The sequence below is a fragment of the Rutidosis leptorrhynchoides genome, chromosome 2, assembly GCF_046630445.1.
Source record: "Rutidosis leptorrhynchoides isolate AG116_Rl617_1_P2 chromosome 2, CSIRO_AGI_Rlap_v1, whole genome shotgun sequence".
Classification (NCBI taxonomy): Eukaryota; Viridiplantae; Streptophyta; class Magnoliopsida; order Asterales; family Asteraceae; genus Rutidosis; species Rutidosis leptorrhynchoides.
The window spans coordinates 272,320,491-272,343,114 of NC_092334.1; the positions used below are offsets into that span (position 1 = coordinate 272,320,491).

The 22,624-nt window shown below is 37.3% G+C and overlaps 1 protein-coding gene across 1 annotated transcript; it reads right to left on the reverse strand.

Annotated features, from left to right (window-relative positions):
• Positions 1–288: 288 nt before the first annotated feature.
• On the reverse strand, positions 289–21,833 carry LOC139891788 (NAC domain-containing protein 40-like). The gene is made up of 4 exons (XM_071874767.1): positions 21,423–21,833; positions 1,782–2,035; positions 1,275–1,568; positions 289–811 (listed from the first exon to the last, which is right to left on the reverse strand). Exons 1-4 carry the CDS (start codon positions 21,679–21,681, stop codon positions 338–340), a joined length of 1,281 nt encoding a protein of 426 aa, XP_071730868.1. The 5' UTR covers positions 21,682–21,833; the 3' UTR covers positions 289–337.
• Positions 21,834–22,624: the final 791 nt, after the last annotated feature.

Below are 22,624 nucleotides of genomic sequence, written 5' to 3' on the forward strand. Positions count from 1 at the left end.
AAAATCAAAGGAGCATAGGTCCTCTTCATCAATGTTGTTACAAGATGACCAAATGTGACATTTGAATAACTTTCCAACTTTAAAAACACAACAACATTGTTTGCTAATTTGATGGACTACTTGATGTTGAAACTTATACTCCTACCCAATATAGGAGAAAACTATCCTATTTTAAACCCACAATAGAATCAGAATAGTTGCCGGAATTTTATTTACGGAAGACCTTTAATCAATGAGAAATAATTATCTTTTTATATGAAACCCGTAAGATTACAAACAAACCTGTTTATATACAGACACCATGTCATACATACATCATACACACAAAGAAACCTGTTTATATATAGTCAGCAGCTTTACGAAGCCAATACTTGAACTGCCTTTTGGTAACTTCCGTACTAGCACCCAATTTTTGCTTAATATTCACGTAATCACCTTTCCAAGCAACAGACACTAGTATCATCAACAACAACAACAAGAGAACCATAATCAGTAGATGCGAAGGATGACACCAGCGCACATTGTCTGCAGTTCCTGCCGTTACACTAACAACACATCCTTCAGATGATTGGTTTTGGCGATCATGGTTTGACAGGTTTCTAATATGTGTTTGAACTTTTTGGCGTCTCAATTTGATTCTTCTGACTGCTGTTCCCTGCGAAGATATGGATTCTTGTGGTAATTTCTCCATGCATTTTGTTGAAAGAAGGTCTCCACCGCGGAATGCAAGAGATTGTGTTGCTGACTCGTCAAGATTAATTATGTCATCGTTGATTATATCCGCGAAACAATCATCCTCATTCTCACCTTCCTGTTAACAATCACATTTTTAGAATATATTTATTTATTTATTTAGACAGCAAATTAAGCTTGGAGTGGCAAATCTAATCCATCCAAATATTGTGATTTAAAATGGGTTGTTCTTCTATCTCTAATGCTTGAACGTGTTGACACATTTGTTAATGAATGGGTCATTATGGGTATTACTGAATTAGACAAGAATGAGTACGAATGTGTTGACAAAAGTTTGTAGACAACATTACTCATCAGGAATCTATTTATAATACTTGCTATCTTTCTTTCTTTTTCTTTTTCTTTTTTTTTAAGGAAAACTCCCACACCTAATGCTTACAACTTTCTACATTGTCCTATGAGTATTTTTCTTCATATTATAAGCGACATACTTCGTATTAGTTATATTTATAATGAAAAATTCGACCTGTCTATCTATCTATACCACATTTATTTACTTTGATTGATGGCATAAAACAAACCTTGAATGGAGTTGAAGAACCATGTGGTGAGTCATGAACGAGTTGTCGATCAGAGTCCGATTCCGAATCATTCTGTCTCACTGAACTAGACCTGTAGCTACTCGTAGATTCCTTCGAATATGATTTTATAGCAGCATCATCATGCCTCTTATCAAACCCATCAACTTGGTTATTTTCATACTCAGAGTCACCATTATCAGGAGTTGACATATTTCTGGTATCGCAAGAACCTCTACAAGATTCTGTTAACCGGAAATCGCCATTTCTTCTAAGCCGACAAACCACCAGGGATTCCTGAATATGATTTTGTACGTGATCACCAACAGATTACTCATGAATGATGGATCAACTAACACCAGCCTAAATGTTGTTCCTATGTTTATGTTTATTCACTTTTTACAAATTAGAATTCTTTTGGTCCATTGATCAGCAAGTCATATTCCTTGTCATTAGTAAGTTATAATGCAACAACTGATAGAAATAATGGTGAGTTCATGTCAACGGTACCTGTGTGGTGTCAGTCATACAATATTCATGCATGATCCATTCCGTCCTTTCCCCTTTAGGAGCCCGACCCATGTGGAAAACAAGTGTCCTCTTTGTTCCAATTGTAGCACCACCAGATTTTACGTTCCGTTCTTTCCCAGTGGCTTTCCAGTAACCTGATTGAGTAGCCCTTTTACTTTGTGACCCATTTGGATACTTCTTTCCTCGGGCCGAGAAGAAGAACCACTCATTATCCGATCGAATAATTGAAAGAGCTAGTGAAAATCAAATTACAATTAAAAATAAAATATTGAGGGAGGATCCAGAGGGAAATTACATGTCGGGGAAGGGGGACGTAAATTTTTTATCTTCATCATTAATTTTTTTTTTTCACAAAAAAAAATAAGATTAGGTGAAAATATGAACATTTGAAAAAGAAACTTTGTGATAAATGTTATTAGTTTTTACCTAGAAAACGCTCATTTCATTGTGATGAATGTTATTTAGAAATTAGAGTTTAGGGTTTAGATTTATTAGATTGAGTTTTTAACTTGAACAGTTTAGTGTTTATGGTTTAGGGTTTTGGGTTTAAGAAGCTAATCAAGGGAAGGGGGAAACACTTTTTTTGGAGAAAGGGGAAGTAAATATTTTTTTTTTTTTTTTTTTTTTTGCGGTTTTTGAAAAAAAAATTCTTAAACATTAAACTTAGGTTAAAATGAATATTTGAAAAGGACACTTTGGATATATGTTACTATTTTGACCAGAAAACGCTCGAAGAAATAACATTCATCGTAATGCATGTTATTCTTCGAGCTTTTTTTTATTCATCTACTGTGAAGTTTTTTTTTCAAAATTTAGCCCAATTTAGAGTTTAGGGTTTAGGGTTTAGTGTTTTGGGATTAGTCCCTAAACTCAAAACCCTAAACCTAAATCGTTTGTGTTAAATACTAAACCCAAAACTCAAAACCCAAAACTCTAAACCCTAAATCGTTCGTGTTAAAAACTCAATCTAAATCCTAAATCCAAACCCTAAACCTCAATTTCTAAACCCTAAAAAAATGCTCGAAGAATAACATGCACCACGATAAATGTTATCAGGAACATTTATCGATTAATGTTAGTTCTTCGAGCATTTTCTGATCAAAATAATAACATTAATTACAAAGTGTTTTTTAAATTTCATTATATCTTAATGTTTGTAAAAAATTTCGGAAAAAATAAAAAAATATTACATTCCCCTCAAAAAAATGCTTATATATATAGTGGTAGGATTAAGGGGGAAGTAACCAATTGGGAGAAGCGTGGGGAAGCAAAAAATTTTTTTTTCGTTTTTTGAAAAAACTTTGTTCACGATCATTATAGATTGGATGAAAATATAAACATTTAATAAAGACACTTTGATAAATGTTTTTATTTTGGCGGACAAACGCTCGAAGAATTAATATATAACAATTATCGTGTTTTTCGAGTGTATGTTGAGGTTTTAGATATTAGGGTTTATAGGGTTTGAAGATATTAGGGTTTATAGGGTTTAGATATTAGGGTTTAGAAAATTTAGGGTTTAGGGTTTAGATTTAGGATTAAATTGAGTTTTTAACACGAACGGTTTAGGGTTTAGGATTTGGGACTAAACCCAAAACACTAAACCCTAAACCCTAAAACGGGCTAAATTTTACTTCACAAAACATGAAAATCGTTACATTCCTCACGATCAATATTATCTAGAATGTTATTTCTGTCGATCGTTTTCCCGCCTAAATAATAACATTCATCAAGTAGTGTCTTTTTTAAATGTTCATATTTTCGTTTGATCTTGTTGCCTGAAAAAAGAAGTTCCAAAAAAGGGTAAAAAAAAATTTTTGCTTCCCCCCGCTTTCCTCCGATTGGTTACTTCCCCATTGATCATATATATATATATATATAAGTTTCAAAAAACAAAAAATAAAAAAAATTTGCTTCCCCCGTTTGGTTACTTCCCCATTGATCATATATATATATATATATATATATATATATATATATATATATATATATATATATATATATATATAAGAAAAAGTTATTGTTGATTGTGGTTGAAAGTTATTTATGGATGTTTGTGATCAATCCTTAATTAGCGATGTTACTTAATTACGGATTGAGTGCAATAAGAATGTAATGGAGGATGGAATGTTTGATGATTATTTTGGGCCCCGATGATCGTCTTTCACTTTAACTATCAAGTGATCAACCACCCCGACCCGGTCTTGATTGTTAATTAGCTTAATTCACCTTTTGTGCGGTGTAAAAATCCCTTGGGCAAGATCACAAGTGGAAATTACGAAGGCTTAGGCAAAATGGCAGAGAATCAACAACCTATAAATGAGAGGCCAAGCTCCCTATTATAGTATTCGAGATATCCGCGGTTTGAGAATCACTTAACTGTCCGCGGAAACTCAGTGGGTTAAACTGCAGTCATCTATTTGCACGGAAACACAACCGCTGTATTTATTTTCAGCGAACATTTCATAGCTTTGCATCATAGTTCGCATACTTTTGCCATTAGCCTTTAGCAAATAAAATATACATATATAATGCTATGTATATGATCAAGTCCCCCCAGTTTATTATGATACATTTTCGCGAAGCCAATGCATCATGATAAACTCTACAAATAAAGAAGTGTTTCTTAAAATATTTCGCAAACAATATTTAATATTTTTTTTACTGCCCATTTATTACCGTTGTTTTTGTTAGGCTCAACACGTAATTACAACGGTAATTTTTCGCCATTCTGTCAAATCAATATGATGTGACGGCTACAAAATTACCGTTTACACGTTGCGGTAATTTTAGCCGTTTAAATGTAATCATTACCTTTCCATCTTACTCGCCCTACTTCCGATTATAAATAACGCAATAATCCGCATAAAAACTTTACTCTTTCTCCTCGAATCACAATCGTACCGTGCAATTAACAATTCCTACCTTTAATTTCTTCAAATTTATCATCCAATTTATTTTCCTTATTGCAAATGGCGTCATCTTCATCTATGCATACTCCCGGAGGTTATGTTTCCTATATGACGGAAACAAAACTTCAAACCCTACAAGAATGGTATCCGCCACTTGCCCAATTTGTTCCTACCGCACCTGCGGCAGAACAGCGAGCCGATACTCCCCCTAAAGGGATGATTTCTGTTTACGAGGCTGCCATTTCTCAAGGCAACCTTCGATTTCCACTTACCCCCTTTTTCCGCAGCGTTTGCGAGTACTATAAGATTGCCATGGCACAGTTGCATCCGAACGCGATTAATAAAATTGTGCTGTTCGAGATGTACTGCAATGCCACCGGCCAACCACTGCTGCTGAACGTGTTTCGTATGTGCAATAGCCTGGTGCTATACGATGTGGGGTGGTTTTCTTTCCGCAGTAAACTTGGCATAATGAATTCGCCAAAAGATTCAATTGGCAATTGGCGCAGTTCCTTCTTTTATATTAACGACACCGCCTATTTGGACAGTGCTATTCCCAAAGCTTGGTGTACAGAGCTTAATCCCGACCTCAATGAGAGGTCTGTAGTCGATGATCTTGAGAATGACACTCTCAAGACACTAAAAAACGCAGGCCTAATTCTACGAGCTTATTCGAATGTACCACTGTACATTGGCAGAGTGTCAATTCAATGGCCATGGAGCGACCATGATGCGCTTCTAGTTGACCAATCAAAAAATGGTATGCCGCTGAAATTTATCGCAGTATATTAACATAATACACTTACATTTTTCGCAATATTTTTGCTTTGCATAACACTATGCGCTTTTATTTTTACAGTGGTTGCACTTGACCTTATCATGAGGTCCGCTGATATAAGCAGGATTAGCCCTGCCCGTCGCCTAAAGAATGGCGACGGCGACATTATTCTTATTGATGAACCGATCATCAATACATGTTATATTGCTGGAGGCGAGGACCGCGGCAAGCGTAAGGTTGTGGAAACTACCCCCACTCCACGCAAGAAACGTCTGCGCTCTCATTCTGAACAAGAAGCAAGTAAGTAAATGCTATTTCGCAGTATTTATTTTATTACGCATTGCTTGTTTTAGCATAAACTTGCTATATTTGCTTATCTGTTTACAGCTATTCTTCCAGAGTCATCCGCTGAAGCTACACCGCTTTACAACATTATAGGGAGAATCCCTACAAATGTTCTTAATGAACCCAGGAATGAAGATTTATCTCTTCCATCTGACGCAGAAACGTCCAACCAGGAAGAGGAAGGAGAAGCTGATGCGGAAGAAACTGCAGCAGCAAATCGGGCCTTTAGACTATACCAAAGGCTTTATAAATTTGTTCCTGAAGAAACAAGGGAGCAATATCGCAAATTGTCTTATCCCGAGGCTGCCAGACAACGACTACATAATTGCTACAATGCAATTTATCTGACAGTCGACAGCATGGAGCGCTTCACCGAGATGTCAGACGAGTATGATAAAGCAGTGAAAGCCGCCAATACACAAGAGAGAAGGGCGCAAAGGGCTGAGACGCTTCTTGAAAAGGTGATGGAAGAGAACGCCAAACTCAAAAGAAGGGCAGAAGTCGCGGAACATGAGTTCGCACAGCTAGTCAAGTATCTCTCAACATTCGCGGATAAAGTGATGGACTCCGAGCCAGTCACTGAAAAATTTCAAACATATGCTCAAGCAGCAAAGCTTGCCACTCGCTGCGAGTGGTATGATTTATTATGCAAACTTGGCGATCTTTCGCAACCTCTTCCTTCTGACATGGCAAAAGAAATATGCGCCACCGATGATGCTCGCGAAATACTCGAGAGGGCGAAGAAGGAAGTTGAGAAAATTAGCATACCTGTTCTTGAGGAGCTCAGTCAGCGTTAAGGGGTTTCATTTGCAGATATTAAAGCATTAGAACTTTAGTTTTGCCTTAACTAATTTGTTTTTGGATGTATTTTCGCAATTACGAATTGCGTTTGTTGTAAGAATCCGCGTTGCGTACACGCTTAATATTAATCACTTATTCACAGTTCGCAGTTGCAACTTCTTTTATTTATATAGCGCTTTGTTATCAATATTCATAACACGGACTTGTCCTTTGCGATTTCCAACTTTTATTATTGTGCACATAATAAATGTGTACTTTTGCGAAACAATCTGTATGCGTATATACTTATACGTTATGAGTCTTCTAAGTCCGCCATAACGATCCTTAGGCAAATTTAGCATTGCGAAGCATCTAAGTATTGGCAAGATCAAATACTTAGGAAGTGTTATCCTTTCGCAATTATTTTCAAATTAACACAAGTGGGCAATTTCATCACTTGGTTTTTAGCAAACTATTCCGCAATGCAGTTTTGCATTTTCATAACACTTAAGCAGGCTATGCTTTGCGAAAATCATGCCACCTTACTTAAAATATCCGCAGAACAAACATTAACTTAATGTTGTAAAAGACAAGTAATTGCATTCTGCGAAATAAGCACTACGCGTGGCCACACGCAGTGTTTTCGCTTTGTAAAGAAACAATTACTAACACTGAAATTAACTTTGCTTTATTCATTACTATTTCGCATTCGAAACATAAACACAACTATGATATTCGCATCTTAATACCATGCATTTATGAATTATGCCTTAGCATCTTATTACAATTTTTTAAATTTTCATACTACTCAGGATTAACTGAACGTCCTTCAATACTCAAATTCGCATTTGCCATAATCATGGCTCAGAATGGCTCCACTTCTGCAGAAATCAGCGTGCCAATGCCCTTGTTGGCAGAAAATTTTAGCATACCGTGTATGGTAGATGGTATAGCGCCAAACATGAGCAAAGCTGTGCGCCCAAGTATCATATTGAATCGCGATTGATTTCGCATTATGTACAGATTCAATAAAGCTTGGCGCCTTAGCGACTCATCGTTGTCATCAACTAACTCCATTTGTAATTCCAACTGGCCAACGGGCCAGGATGACTCTCCTGAGAACCCGGCAAGTGAAACCGCAGTAGGTTTCATCAAAGCTTGAATGTTCGCGGGCAACTTGCTAAAGCATTGTTGTACATGACGTCGACACTGCTACCCGTGTCCACATGTACCTTCATTATCATTATTCCAGTATTTGCAACGCGACATGAAACCACTACAGGTTTATCATTATCCGCGGTCAAACTTGCAGGAGGAAACGTAATAGAAGGACATTTCCAACTGACAATCTGTTCTGAAATTTGCATTACCGACGTTTCGCCCCGCACTTCTACCACGTTGATTACCTGGATTCCGCGCTGATTTTCTTTTTTGCTCAACATTTTTACTCCCAGATTTTTTACTGCGGGAGCCTTTCGCTCAACCGCGTTTGACGCATTCGAGGTGTTAGCTTCTGTAGGCATTATAATCGCATTCGCGGTGTTTTGTGCGATTAAATGGTCCAGTTTACCTTGCTCGTATGCTTCTGCAATGAATTCCGCAAAATCTCTGCAACGATTGGTGTCATGACCGTAATCGTCATGGAAAACACAAAATTTTGATCTATCGCGCCTGCTATTTTCTCCCAAAGGCTGTGGATCAGGAAAAGACTTAGCAACTCTTTCTTGCAACAAAATTTCCTTGGGCGTTTTTGTTAACGTCTGAATGATGTTGAATGATTCATTGCTCCACTTTCGCGTAGAATAGCGATCACGACGGCCATATCCATGGTTATCATTTTGGCCTTGAAACCTGTCATTTCGCGGGTATCCACCGCCGCCATTTCTTCGCGGGAAACCTGATCCGCGGTAATTATCACTGTTACCATCGCGAAAAGAGTCATTGTCATCTCGCCAACTTTTGTCTCTACCCCATCCACACGCAGGGGTTATATTGCTATCCTCTCCACCGCGGAGATAATCATATGTTCCCTGTTGAACTTTTGCAAAAGTCGGCGGAACGTCTCTTCGCAATCTCCGCACAAGAGTTGGATGTCATTGTGGGTTAATAGCATGCAAGAAACCAGAAATTTTCTGATCTTCATTCAATCGTGGAATTTTTTGGCACTCATAAATGTACCTTGTAAGTAATGCGTTCAAAGTCTCCTTGTCGCTGTTAACACATATTTCCTTATGAGGTAAGGCTTAGTGTGTCAACAAGATACTAGAAGTAATCTAGCTTTAGGAGGGCGGAGTGTTGCCGATTGATTTTTACCCTCGGGAAATAATCCCTGCAGACCCGGTTCACAAGTGTATTAACTTGTGGGGTGGCTTAATCAATCTGTCGTCCGTAGAGCGTAAAAGTGCTAGCCGGATGACTTCTAGTAAGAGAAAGTAGAGAGAGAAAGAGAAGTGAAGTCTCAGCTCTCAAACTTGTCAGAATGTCTGAACTGTGTAAAATGACGACCCAAGGGGTCTATTTATAGTGTCAGATCCACCAGATTGTTTGGGGACACGTGTCAAATGATGATACGTTCTGTTACTTGTGATCCGAAATTTACGCTGAAGGTGGCGTTCTCCGGCCAGGGCTTACGCGCTAGGCAGCCTTCAGGGCTTACGCATGACGGAGCAGCCTGTACAACGGAGAACGCTGGACGGTTAACTCCACAAAACTGTTGTTTCCAGCCTTCCTGATCCTACTTTTATGCAACCATTATGCCTATTATGCGTGTATTCGATAGGATACACCATTAAGTCCCCCAGTTTAATGACTTAAGCATTTGAAAATTGATTAAGTTGTTAAACTTGGAATAACGCATGCCAACCAAGTCTTCACGTTTTCCTTTTGCATTGGGAAGCACATCACAGGCATTAAATGATAGGCAAATTTTACTGACATTGTGATGATTGCTTTTTGCACAGCTAAAATATCGCACGCGCCTCTAGCTGTAAAAGGACTTTTCGATGTACTCACCTTTTTATCTTGTCCTTACACGTGTGTGACTGAAAACAAAACCCCCAAAATCACCACTGATTACAGCTGTTATATCTTTTTGCTTTTTAACCACCATAAACCCTAACCGATCATTTACTTTTACAACTTCCTTCTACAGTATTCATCTTCTTCCATCAATACCTTCGTTACTTTCTGTTTCATTTAGAACATTAATGGCAGCCATAAAGGATGTTGCAGCTATTCCCAGCAGAGTAAATGAGAGATATTTAAGCGAGCTACTGCAACATTTTCCTAGATTAGCTGGTGTTGAACCAGTGATTCCAGCAATTAATGCCAGAGCCTGCTCACCACCCCCTGGCAAGGTTGCTATTTATGGCCATTCAATCTTCAATTTTTGCTTACGTCTACCATTTACACCATTCTTCTTAGAAGTTTGCAAGTTTTACGGTGTTGCTGTTGGTCAATTCGAACCAGCATCAATTCGAAAGATTTTGATTTTTGAAATGTATTGTCACGCAAGGAGCATTGAGCCATCCATTCGGATATTTTGCCATTCGGTACGTATAGCACGCCATAAAAATGGTTGGTTCACATTCAATAAAGTTCATGGGTTTTTGAAACCTGCACTTGATCATCCTGGCGATAACTGGTATGCTTCATTTATCTTTATTAATGAAGATGCAATTGATAAACAATACTCAGCTACTCGAATATGGCGCAAATACTCGCATACCGTATCTGTTACCTTTTCAAAACTCGTCACCAAGGAAAACCTTTTGTTTAAGAGGATTAAGGCTGAACAAATCAATGATATTAAATATGGGGAACACATGCTTTCGCTGACATCCGTAAGCCAAGATTGGGATATCTCACAAGGTTATGCCTGTGTTCTTGCTAGGAAAAAGAGTAAGCATTTACTTTTGCTACATATGCTTAAATAAAATGTTCTTCTTTATTTATCCATTTAATCACTGTGACTTTTTAATTTTTTGCAGAAATTACTCCGCTTACCGCCATGCGGTCATCGGTTTATTCGCAGCTTACCTTTACTACCAAGAAAATTATTGATGATACCCCCAAAACAGATGTAATGAGGGAGGATGAAGATGAAGAAGAAGAAGAAGAAGAAGAAGACATAGGTATGAATCGAGTTGCCTCTAGAGAACGTCGTACCTCAGGTAATGAAAATGACAACACTGAATTATGCAAAATTCCATACCAAAACCTGTACTTGTTTTCTTGCATACCCAGTACTGGTGGATTTTATAATCCAAAACATTCCTTATACTTTATGCCACCTTTGAAATGTTGTGAAGCATATTGGAACTCTTTTATAAATAACAATTTCCCTTTATCTCCAACAGCTAGTGCAGCACATCAAGACACTACATTAACAACTCTTCCGCCTTCCGCCAAGAGGAGAAGAACTGGTCAAATTCCTCCGTCATCCGCTCAACAAGGAGCTGGCCCTAGTTCTTCTCAACAACAAATTACGCTTCCCAATCTTGACACAAACATGCTTTCCTCCCTTTTAAAAGGACCACCACATTCGTACGAAGATATCATGACTTTTCTGAATGCCATGGTGTGCCCTTCACTAGCCCAATTCTTTAGCAATTTATTCTAGATGCAGATGCCAAGAAAGTTAAGGCACAAAGTATCATTCTAAACATTGCTTCTGGTCTAAATGACCTTCAATGCCTATCTGACTTGCAAAACAATGAAGTCACTACAAATAAAGAGCTATCTGCTGAAAAGGAGAAAGTGGCCAGGATTGAACGAATAGCCACAGAGATAAAGAGGGAATACGAGACAATGAAGAGGCATTATGAGAATTGCAACAATCAGAGGGCAGAATATAAGGAGCAAGTCAAAGAACTATCTTTCAGAGAAAAGCAGCTTCTGAGCAAAATTGATGAACTAGTAAAGGAGAATGAAAAAATGCTTGAGCAAAATAACATGTTGAAAGAACAGCTTAAAACCAAATAGGAGAACGAAAGACGAATGATAACTGGCATTCCTGCGCTTGTAGAGCGTATCTTTAACTGTCAGGCATTATCTCACAGAATCCGTGAGTTTGTCCGCCTTGCCAAATCAGTTGAACGGTTAAATTTTTTCAATTTTATGAAGAGAAAACTACCAGAACTTCCAAATCCTCTGCCTGAGGTAATCACATCAAAGATTAATGAAAATGCCATTTTAGAAGCTGATGCAGTCGGTGCCTCAATAGAAAATATGAGGTTTTCTGATCTTGAAAATCTTTGTAAAAGGCCAGATGTAACAATAGATGATGTATTGAATTATACTCCACAGGATGAATGAAACACTATGTTGTTATACATCTGCTTTTACATAACACTTAATATTGCACTTGGTTATGTATATTAGAAATATATGCTGTAACTTAGTAAGATTGTTGTAATGAACAATGCTCAAGATATTGAGATTGTACTTTGCAATCATTATAGTTATGAATATCAAAATCATATTCTCCGTCATACGCCTTCCGTCATGAAACTCATGAGAAAAAATTACGAATTACTTTCGCCTTTAAATATTTTGCTGGACACTATGATCCGTTTTTCGTTTTTCTCTGCATTTTGTGTATATAAGTTGTGTCATGACATTTTTTGTAGATTCGTTTCATCGCTTCGATGCTTTAGTGAGTTCTACATGTCTCACTATCGATACAACCATTTTGAGTATGATTGTACTTATACCACCGAAAGGGTTTCTTTCTTTCTGCGGGTAGGGATGACACACAGCTATGTGACACCTGGGCTAAAAAATCCTTCGCCGAATAAAATTTGTGAAAAATATTGCCATAAGAATAATTGCTATTATTCATATTCTTAAAGAAACTTTTACATTTATGACTATATCTCATGCATTTGACAGTTGATCAAGCTGTCCATGCATATAGTGCTACGCATAAAATTTCTTTAAATTCATTGCATTCCAAGCTCTTTCATATTGCTCGCCGGAAGGCGCAGCAAGCATGTATGATCCATTCTGATTTACTTTCGTGACCTTATAAGGTCCTTCCCATTTTGGGGCTAGCTTTCCAAATTTGATTTGCCTGCTTGCCTCATTATCACGTAGTACTAAATCACCTACTTCAAACTTCACATGCTGCACTTTCTTGTTATAATATTTTGCCATTTTATGCTTGTGATCTGCTTGCCGGATGGCGGCCATCAACCTTCTTTCCTCCAACAAGTTGAGATTCTCCCTTAACGCCTCAGAATTAGCCTCAACATCAAATGCCATAATGCGTTGCGTTGGCACACATATTTCAGCCGGTATCACTGCCTCTGTTCCATACACCAGACTGAAAGGTGTTTCCCCGTGCTCCGCTTTGGCATCGTTCGGTGTGCCCACAATACATTTGGCAGCTCATCCACCCATCCAGTTTGACTTAGACCTAACCGTGCCTTAATGCCAGCAACGATTTCCTTGTTGGTAACCTCCACTTGTCCGTTCGCTTGAGGATGAGCAACAGATGTAAAATTTTGCTTTATGCCCAGCTCTTCACACCAACTCCGAAATGAATTTTCTGCAAATTGCTTGCCGTTATCGCTGACTATTTCATTTGGCACCCCATAACGACATACAATATCATGCCAAACAAACTTTTTGACATTTTCTCCTGTGATTTTTGCTAAAGCCTTTGCTTCAACCCATTTCATGAAAAAATCGATCGCTACCACCAAGAACTTAGCATTACCAGTGCTCCTATTGAATGGCCCCACAATATCAATAGCCCATTTACAGAACGGCCAAGCGGATGACACCGGTATCAAATCATACTTTGGAAGACGCTGAATTGTACCATGCCTCTGACAATTCTCACATGTTTTTATGATTTCTGCGACATCCCGATAAAGGGAAGGCCAAAAATACCCTTGTCGCATGATCCGTGATGCCACAGTACGGAAACCGGAGTGTTGAGAACAAACTCCTTCATGCATTTCTTTGACCACTTTTAACGCTTCATCATCGGTTAAACATCTTAACAACGGACCATTGTATGACTTTCGATAAAGGACACCACTAACAATCTCATACATTGGTGCAGTCACTCTTATTCTTCTTGCTTCCGCCTTATCAACAAGTAACCATCCGTCATGCAAATATCTCAAATACGAAGTCATCCAAGTTTCCTTAGCTCCTTCAACTATTGCAATAATTGGTTTTCCATGTATTGATTTCTCCTTAAGTTCTTCAACCAACACTCGTTTGTGCAAATGATCAAATGTTAAAGTAGCTAACTTGCTCAAGACGTCAGCTTTTTTGTTATTATTTCGAGGGATTTGCACGACTTCAAGGTTATCAAATTTCTTTGAAATTGCTTCCACCAACTTTACATATTGCCTCATGGATGTATCCCTTGCATCGAACGTTCCATTAACCTGCTGGGAGACAATTTGAGAATCAACATATGCTCGTAAATTTGTTATCCCCATTTCTACCGCTATGCGGAGGCCGGAGAGTAATGCCTCATATTCTGCTTCATTGTTTGAAGCATAAAAACAGAATTTCAATGCATAAGTATACTCTTCACCGTCTGGACTTGTTAAAACTAGCCCTGCACCTGTTCCCTCTTCACTGGATGCCCCATCAGTGTGCAACTCCCACTCATGCTGTGATGGTGCCATTTTGTTGTCATACTCTACTTTTCCATTTGTCTCCAAGAGGAAATCTGCCTAAATTTGTCCTTTAACTGCATTTCGTGGAGCAAAATTGATCTCATACTCCCCCAACTCGATGGCCCACTTTGCTAAACGGCCAGATGATTCTGGACGTCGGAGTATTTGCTTCAACGGTTGATCTGTTAACACTAAGATAGGATGACCTTGAAAATATCTTCGTAAACGTCGTGCAGTATGCACAAGGGCATAAACCATACGGTGAAGTGGTGGATAATTTGTTTCACTAAGCTGCAACACCTTGCTAACAAAATATATAGGCATTTGCACGCCGTTCCGTTCTGCAATTAGGACAGAACTTATTGCTTCCTTTGAGACAGCTAAGTATAAAATTAGGGTTTCCCCCTCTTTTGGTGCTGTTAATGTAGGTAATGTTTTTAACAACTGCTTGATCTCTTGGAATGCATTTTCGGCTTCCGCCGTCCACACAAAATCTTTTTTATTTAAACAGCCCTTTAACACCTTCATGAATGGAAGTGACTTTTCAGCTGCTCTGGACAAGAACCTTGTTAATGCTGCTAGACATCCATGTAACCGTTGAACGTCCTTCTTGCTAGTTGGTGACTTCATATCTTCACTTGTTTGAATTTTCTTAGGATTAGCCTTAATTCCACGTTCTGTGACAATATGACCTAAGAATTTTCCCTCTTCCACACCAAACGTGCACTTCTTGGGATTTAATTTCATGTTAATTTTTCGCAGAGATGCAAAAGTTTCCTGTATATCTCGTAACATCTTTTCTTCAGTATGACTTTTGATGACAATGTCATCAACATAAGCTTCTAAGTTTCGCCCAATTTGATCCTTAAATGCCATATCAATAAGTCGTTGATATGTTGCTCCTGCATTCTTCAAACCAAAAGGCATTTTCATGTAACAGAATATGCCCTCCGTCGTGTGAAAAGCCGTTTTTTCTTCATCTTTTAAAGCCATTGTGATTTGATGATATCCCTTAGCAGCATCTAGGAAACATTTGAATCGATATCCTGCCAATGATTCAACCTTCCAATCAATTTCAGGTAAAGGATAATTGTCCTTTGGACATGCTTTATTGATATCCGTGAAATCCACACACATCCGCCATGAGTTGTCCGGCTTCCTAACCATGACCGGATTGGCTACCCATGTTTGATATTTGACCTCTCGCAAGATCCCAGCATCCACCAAACTTCGTACCTCATCACGGAGGAATTTGCTTCTTTCTGGCGCCATGCCACGCTTTTTCTGACAAACAGGATGTATGTTGGGATTCACGTTTAGCCTATGCTCTGCAATTTCCCTTGGAACACCGGTCATATCAGACGGCTGCCATGCAAAAACATCTAGATTTGTTGTCAAAATATTGTATAATTTTTCTTTACATTCGGCGGACAACGTGTGCCCAATTATGATTTTCTGATCTGAAAATTTAAGATTTGGTGAAATTGACCCATCATCGTGTATGATTGGCTTAATTACTGCCTTTGTTACTTGGGAACACTTAATTGACTTCTGCCGTTCTGCATATAACGTTGCTACTCCGCCTGGCGTTGGAAACTTCATCATACCATGTACAGTTGACGTTACAGCTCCAAACGTCATTAAAGCAGTTCTTCCCAAAATTATGTTGTACTGTGAATTTGCTTTAACCACCAAGAACTCAATGTTGGCTGTGTGTCTTAGGGGTGCCTTGCCCAAGGTTACTTCAAGCAAAATACTTCCTTCAGACCAGGACGGCTCACTTGTAAAACTTGCCAACGGCACATATGTTTCCTTCATTTTTTCTTGTACATCTTTGGGTAGCTGTATGAAGCAATGTTCATACATAATGTCTGCTCCAGCTCCTGTGTTAGTGTAAATGTTGCGTATTAAGCAATTAGCAACTCGCGCTTCTATAACTACTGGACCATCGGATGGATTTGTGTTATACATAGAAGGAAATGATATTAATTGCTCTTCCCAATCTTCTAATACTTTTGCCTTCCTCCGTTGTCCAGCTTTCCATGGATGTATCATGCCCACTTCTATGGGTATGAATTCGTTATCTTCGCCGTCTTTATCAGTGTTGGTGAGATGATTCGTCTTAATAATGGATGGCGCCATTGTTAACACCTATTTCCTTATGAGGTAAGGCTTAGTGTGTCAACAAGATACTAGAAGTAATCTAGCTTTAGGAGGGCGGAGTGTTGCCGATTGATTTTTACCCTCAGGAAATAATCCCTGCAGATCCGGTTCACAAGTGTAGAAACTTATGGGGTGGCTTAATCAATCTGTCGTCCGTAGAGCGTAAAAGTGCTAGCCGGATGACTTCTAGTGAGAGAGAAAGTAGAAAGAGAAAGAGAAGTGAAGTCTCAGCTCTCAAAGTTGTCAGAATGTCTGAACTGTGTAAAATGACGACCCAAGGGGTCTATTTATAGTGTCAGATCCACCAGATTGCTTGGGGACACGTGTCAGATGATGATACGTTCTGTTACTTGTGATCCGAAATTTACGCTGAAGGTGGCGTTCTCCGACCAGGGCTTACGCGCTAGGCGGCCTTCAGGGCTTACGCATGACGGAGCAGCATGTACAACGGAGAACGCTGGATGGTTAACTCCACAAAACTGTTGTTTTCAGCCTTCTGATGCTACTTTTATGCAACCATTATGCCTTTTATGCGTGTATTCGATAGGATACACCATTAGTTGCCTTGCTTAATATCGTGACATTCTATGTGCGTCTTTTTCTGCGGTAATAGATTTTGAAACTGCAGCAAAAAAAATTTGCGCAAATCGACAAAGCCAATGATACTGCGAGATTGCAAACTATGAAACCATTCCCTTGCTGACCCTTGCAAGGCCATGGGGAATACCCTACACGCGACTGGTTCATCCCATTTATAAGTGCTTACTACGCCTTCGAAGCGTTGCAGAAAATCCAAAGGATCAGTTATACCCGAATAGACTCCCAGAGTTACCGGCACGATCGGCGGAGAAACAATTGGATAATCAGAAATATGCTGGGCAAACTTGTCCGCAGCAGTAGTGATTTCTGTTGCCTTCTTTGTGCGAGTATCTGCATTCTCCGCACAAAACTTGGCAAGCATGTCTTGCAAAAAGTTTGGCTGATCAAACTTATATTGCATGGACTTTGGCGCAATGCTTCTGAAAGCATCCGCCAAAAAATTCTGAGCATTCTCTCTGCGAGCAGCGTCAGATGTGTCAACTACTTCCCCATAGCGAGGGAAAGGTGTTGGTGGTCGCTTTCGCTTAATTTGTGGATTTTTAACAAACTCTTCTACGCTGTCCGAATCATCAGAAAATTCGCTCTCTTCTCTTGGTGCTTTTGCCAATTTTGATTTGTACGTAGAATTCAAATGAATGCGATCTTCTGCATTGTCACTATCGCGATCATTATGCTCAAGAACTAGACGATCAACTTGTGATCCTGAATCATTCAATGGCCATAAGTAAGTGCGCAGTATGCGAGATTCACAATTACGCTTGGCATCTCTCTTAGCTTGCTCGATTGCAGTACCAACAATTTTGTCAGTTCGCAGACTAGATTTTCCAGACAAAGCTTTCGGTCGCTTCCCATCAGCGATTATTTCATTACGATTTTGCAGCAAAGTTCTTCGCGCAATCATTTTTTCAGCAGCAACTTCTGGCTGCAAATCACTAGCATTGTTTTCAGCAGGTGTTTTAGCGATCGGTTCCTGAATCGATTTTCCCGCGGTTATTCTAGCATTTGTTTGCAATGGAAATATCACAACGTTCTACGAATCACCGGGCAGTGCATCAGCATTCGCAGAAACGCCAGCTTGCTTTGCATTTGTCACCGCGATTGTCGAGCAAATCGACTGATTGCGTATTACAAAAGCACCTTCAAATCATCACAACAAAAAAACACGATTGAAATTAAACCGTCGAATTAATTGTTTAACGGCATAAAACAAAAAAATTTCAGTTTAATTCATAAAACGGGTCCCACGGATGGCGCCAATTGATCAATCCTTAATTAGCGATGTTACTTAATTACGGATTGAGTGCAATAAGAATGTAATGGAGGATGGAATGTTTGATGATTATTTTGGGCCCCGATGATCGTCTTTCACTTTAACTATCAAGTGATCAACCACCCCGACCCGGTCTTGATTGTTAATTAGCTTAATTCACCTTTTGAGCGGTGTAAAAATCCCTTGGGCAAGATCACAAGTGGAAATTACGAAGGCTTAGGCAAAATGGCAGAGAATCAACAACCTATAAATAAGAGGCCAAGCTCCCTATTTATAGTATTCGAGATATCCGCGGTTTGCGAATCACTTAACTGTTCGCGGAAACTCAGCGGGTTAAACCGCAGTCATCTATTTGCGCGGAAACACAACCGCTGTATTTATTTTCAGCGAACATTTCATAGCTTTGCATCATAGTTCGCATACTTTTGCCATTAGCCTTTAGCAAATAAAATATACATATATAATGCTATGTATATGATCAGTTTGTATCTATATATTATATCTATCTATATATCTATATTATGTTATATATATTATTAATTTAATTACAAATTAATTATATATTTCAATCGTAATCTTTCCAATTACAATATATTTTTATTTTCTTTAACGTTAACTACGGAGCATATATAAGATATGTATATGTATTGGATGGAACAATGAAACAAGAATTAATAATTCAAAAATGTGGCTTTATATTAAAATTTAAATTTTACGTTAAGTACGGAGCATATATCTTGGAGCATATATAAGATATGTATATGTATATGTATTGGATGGAACAATGGAACAAGAATTAATTGTTAGACGACATTAGGCCCATGTTTATGTATTATATATATATAGATTACATTACATTATAATTTACAATTAATATAAATATTACTCCGTAAGCAAGTAGGCGGAAGCTTTGGCTCTGGACCCAAATTATAGGCAATATTATCGCCTCACATTAAATGGAAAACGGTAATTAGGATACAATGCAATTGCAAATACTCCTTCCTACCTACGTAGGCATATGTATCAAGTAATAGGTGAGATCCCTTACCATTTTTATTTTTAAGAACCTTGATTAGAAAAAACTACTATGTATTTACTAAAGGGTAATTTGGACAATTTAGTTATCTATCATAAAATGTGGCGGACTGTTTTTTCGGGACGGAGGGAGTATAACTTATACTTTACTAATGTTTCGTTCCATGACAAATTTTCATCGTACTCTAAATATTACGTAGTATATACTTTGTAGATATTAAGTTACGAACACCACTCAAAACCATTTTTTAAATTTGTCAACACCACAGACTCTTAAACTCAAAAGAATTTTTAAAATTCGTCAACACAACGGACTCTTAAACTTCAAAGGAACATTTAAAATTTGTCAACACCACATGTTCTTAAACTCAAAAGAATTTTTAAAATTTATCAACACCACGGGCTCTTAAATAATTCTTATATTTTTTCTATTTTTAGTATCGCTATTTACTTATCAGTATGAACTGCAAATTACATTGTTTGCACGGTTTCTTACACACCCGTGCAACGCAAGGGCTCAAAAAACTAGTATATATATATATATATATATATATATATATATATATATATATATATATATATATATATATATATATATATATACTTATGAAAAGGAGGGTTTTTTTACGTACCTCCCATCTATCTAGTCTAGTATTTAATAATATAGCTACCAATTTCCTGATTACCGTTACTAATTAACACATATTCTATATGACCGTTTCGAACAACATAAGCTACTGACATATTCAGTTGCGAAGATCAGTTATGGAATGTTCTTAAAAAATTACTGAAAACCTACTTTATAAGCAGTAACTTAGCAAGAGTATTTTCAAAAATGTTTCTCATATTTAACTTGAAGTCCTAAAGTAAAAAATTCAAACTTAAAGGAAGCCTATATTGCACTTGCAAGTTGCAAGTAAGGTACTAAGAATATGTTTCTCACATGGGATATACGCAAGGATCAATGTAGACTTCTTACATATATATGCTAAAACCCAAAGCCGGCTTTTCTTCCTATCCAAACAATTGGAAATCTCAAAATATAATTTAAACTTTTGAATTCTTTTTTTCTTAATCTACTTTTATGATACTAAAAGGTGGAAGGGACAAAAGCTCATTTAAACAAAAGTGAACAGAAAGTTTGTTGGAAAGGCTCATAGCACATAACGAAGTTCGTTGTATAAAAAGGTCAAAGAAGAAAGTTCGACGTGTTTTTGACAATTAACCCCTACAAAATACCGCCTCCAGTCTCTAATTATTGATAAGTGATCACATACCGAGGTACAATCAACAACAAGGAACATTATTTTTATGCATTTCCATTGTATTGCATATACACAAGTAACAGATAGTGTATTTCATACAAGCTATAGTGTATTTCATACAAGTGTTTAGCTAACTAGTATCCTAAAGGGCATAACATAAGCATGAGTAAATGCACTTAAAATTTACATATATAACTTAAATTTTATTTATTAAGCTCATCCATTACCAATTATAAAAAAACAATTTATTAATTAGAATTTATATTAATTTTGAAAAATTATAATTCATTGATTCTCATGTGCCGGGCATTCTCTAGCTTTTCCCTTCATACAATACGGAAGAATCTATAAATAAAAATAAAAATAAGAAATAGCATAATCATCGCATGCATTTCATAATTGATACAAAGTTTCATTGTAGTCAATGATGGTAGTTAATTACATGACACTGGTAATTAATTAATAAATTTAAGCTATATATAATAGAAAATATAGAAATATACAGATATAGATACAAACAAATACATTAGAAAATAGAAAAATAAAAATTAAATGTAACATATTTAAGCCGGTAAATAAATAAAAATAGAAAGAATAGAAATACAAGACTAATATTATTCCAATTGCTCATTATGAATTGCCCGAATTGATTACTGCAAACTATTGTAATCAATTTCAATTGCAAAATAAATTAGCAAAAATGGCCGTGAACAATTTAATTAATATTTAGTTCTTAACTCTTGAAATTAAAACAATCAACTATTAATACGGCAACAAATAAATAAAACGGATTAATTAATTATTAATCATAATTAAAAAAAATTATAACCTGGTAAATCCCAAGGTTCATGACGACAGAAATCAACTTCGGGAATAATATCAACACATTTATCAGATCCTTGTAACTTCTTCTTCAAGTAATACGAAATCAATTCCTCATCTGTAGGCGAAAATCGAAATCCAGGAAACACAGATGAAGAAGCTGCTATCGATAACTGCATCTCTCTTAATCTCTCAACATCATTTTTTAACATCGTCGACCAATCACCGTCAACTTCACCGTCTACGTCACACAAGTTATCCTTCATACCCCTCAATTAATTACTCCGTAATATATAGAAATATAGATCAATTATGTATCAATGAAGAAGGATGGAATAGAATCTGTGTGAGTTGAGGAAACGTAAGCGTAGCGTGCACAATGGGATAGCGAGATTTTATTTATTTAATTTTTTTGAAAAGTTTTATTTATTTAATTAATTTCAGGTTTAAAATAAATAATGGTTTTGTTGGGGGTTATATAGAATGTGGTGAATTTGGACATGTGGCGAAGTGCAAGTGTAACAACTGTGATATACGGACACGTGGTATTCAACCGTTTATAAGAGACGACCGCGCACATGGGTGATGTACCAGTAGCTGCATAAGCAGCTTGTAGATCGTCACGTATTACTATTACCAGAAATGCTACGTCCACCCTCTAGTTCACCAGATAACTCCCACTTGGTGACATTACATGCTACAAATTAGTCAATCAAAGTTTTTCGCTTTAAAATATGTATATATATATATATATATACATTTATATACTTATATATTTAAAATTCAACTTTGATCAACGTCCATCTCGACCCCGTCTCGATCGCGTCTCGAACATCTCGACATTTTTAGGACCCAACCGTCCATTAAAATTTTATGAAATCACATGAAAATTAAACTCTGGATCGATTGCAAATTCGTTCGGACTTATACACCCTCTTATACGAGCTTAACGAAATATTTTCAAGGGCTTGGCACAATCAACAATGGATAATAGATTTTAATTTGAAAAAGAAAGAGTCGTAATAGAGAAAATGAATAAATAATTATTTGTATTTTTATGTGGGTAAGAAAAACCAGAAATAAATGGGAACAAAAATAAATGGTAGCAGTTACAATTAAGCCTACGTGTATTCCCACTTCAGCATGCCATGTCAGCTGAGTGAGAGTTTTTTGGTATATTTTTGGTTGCTATATCATTTCTCAATGCGA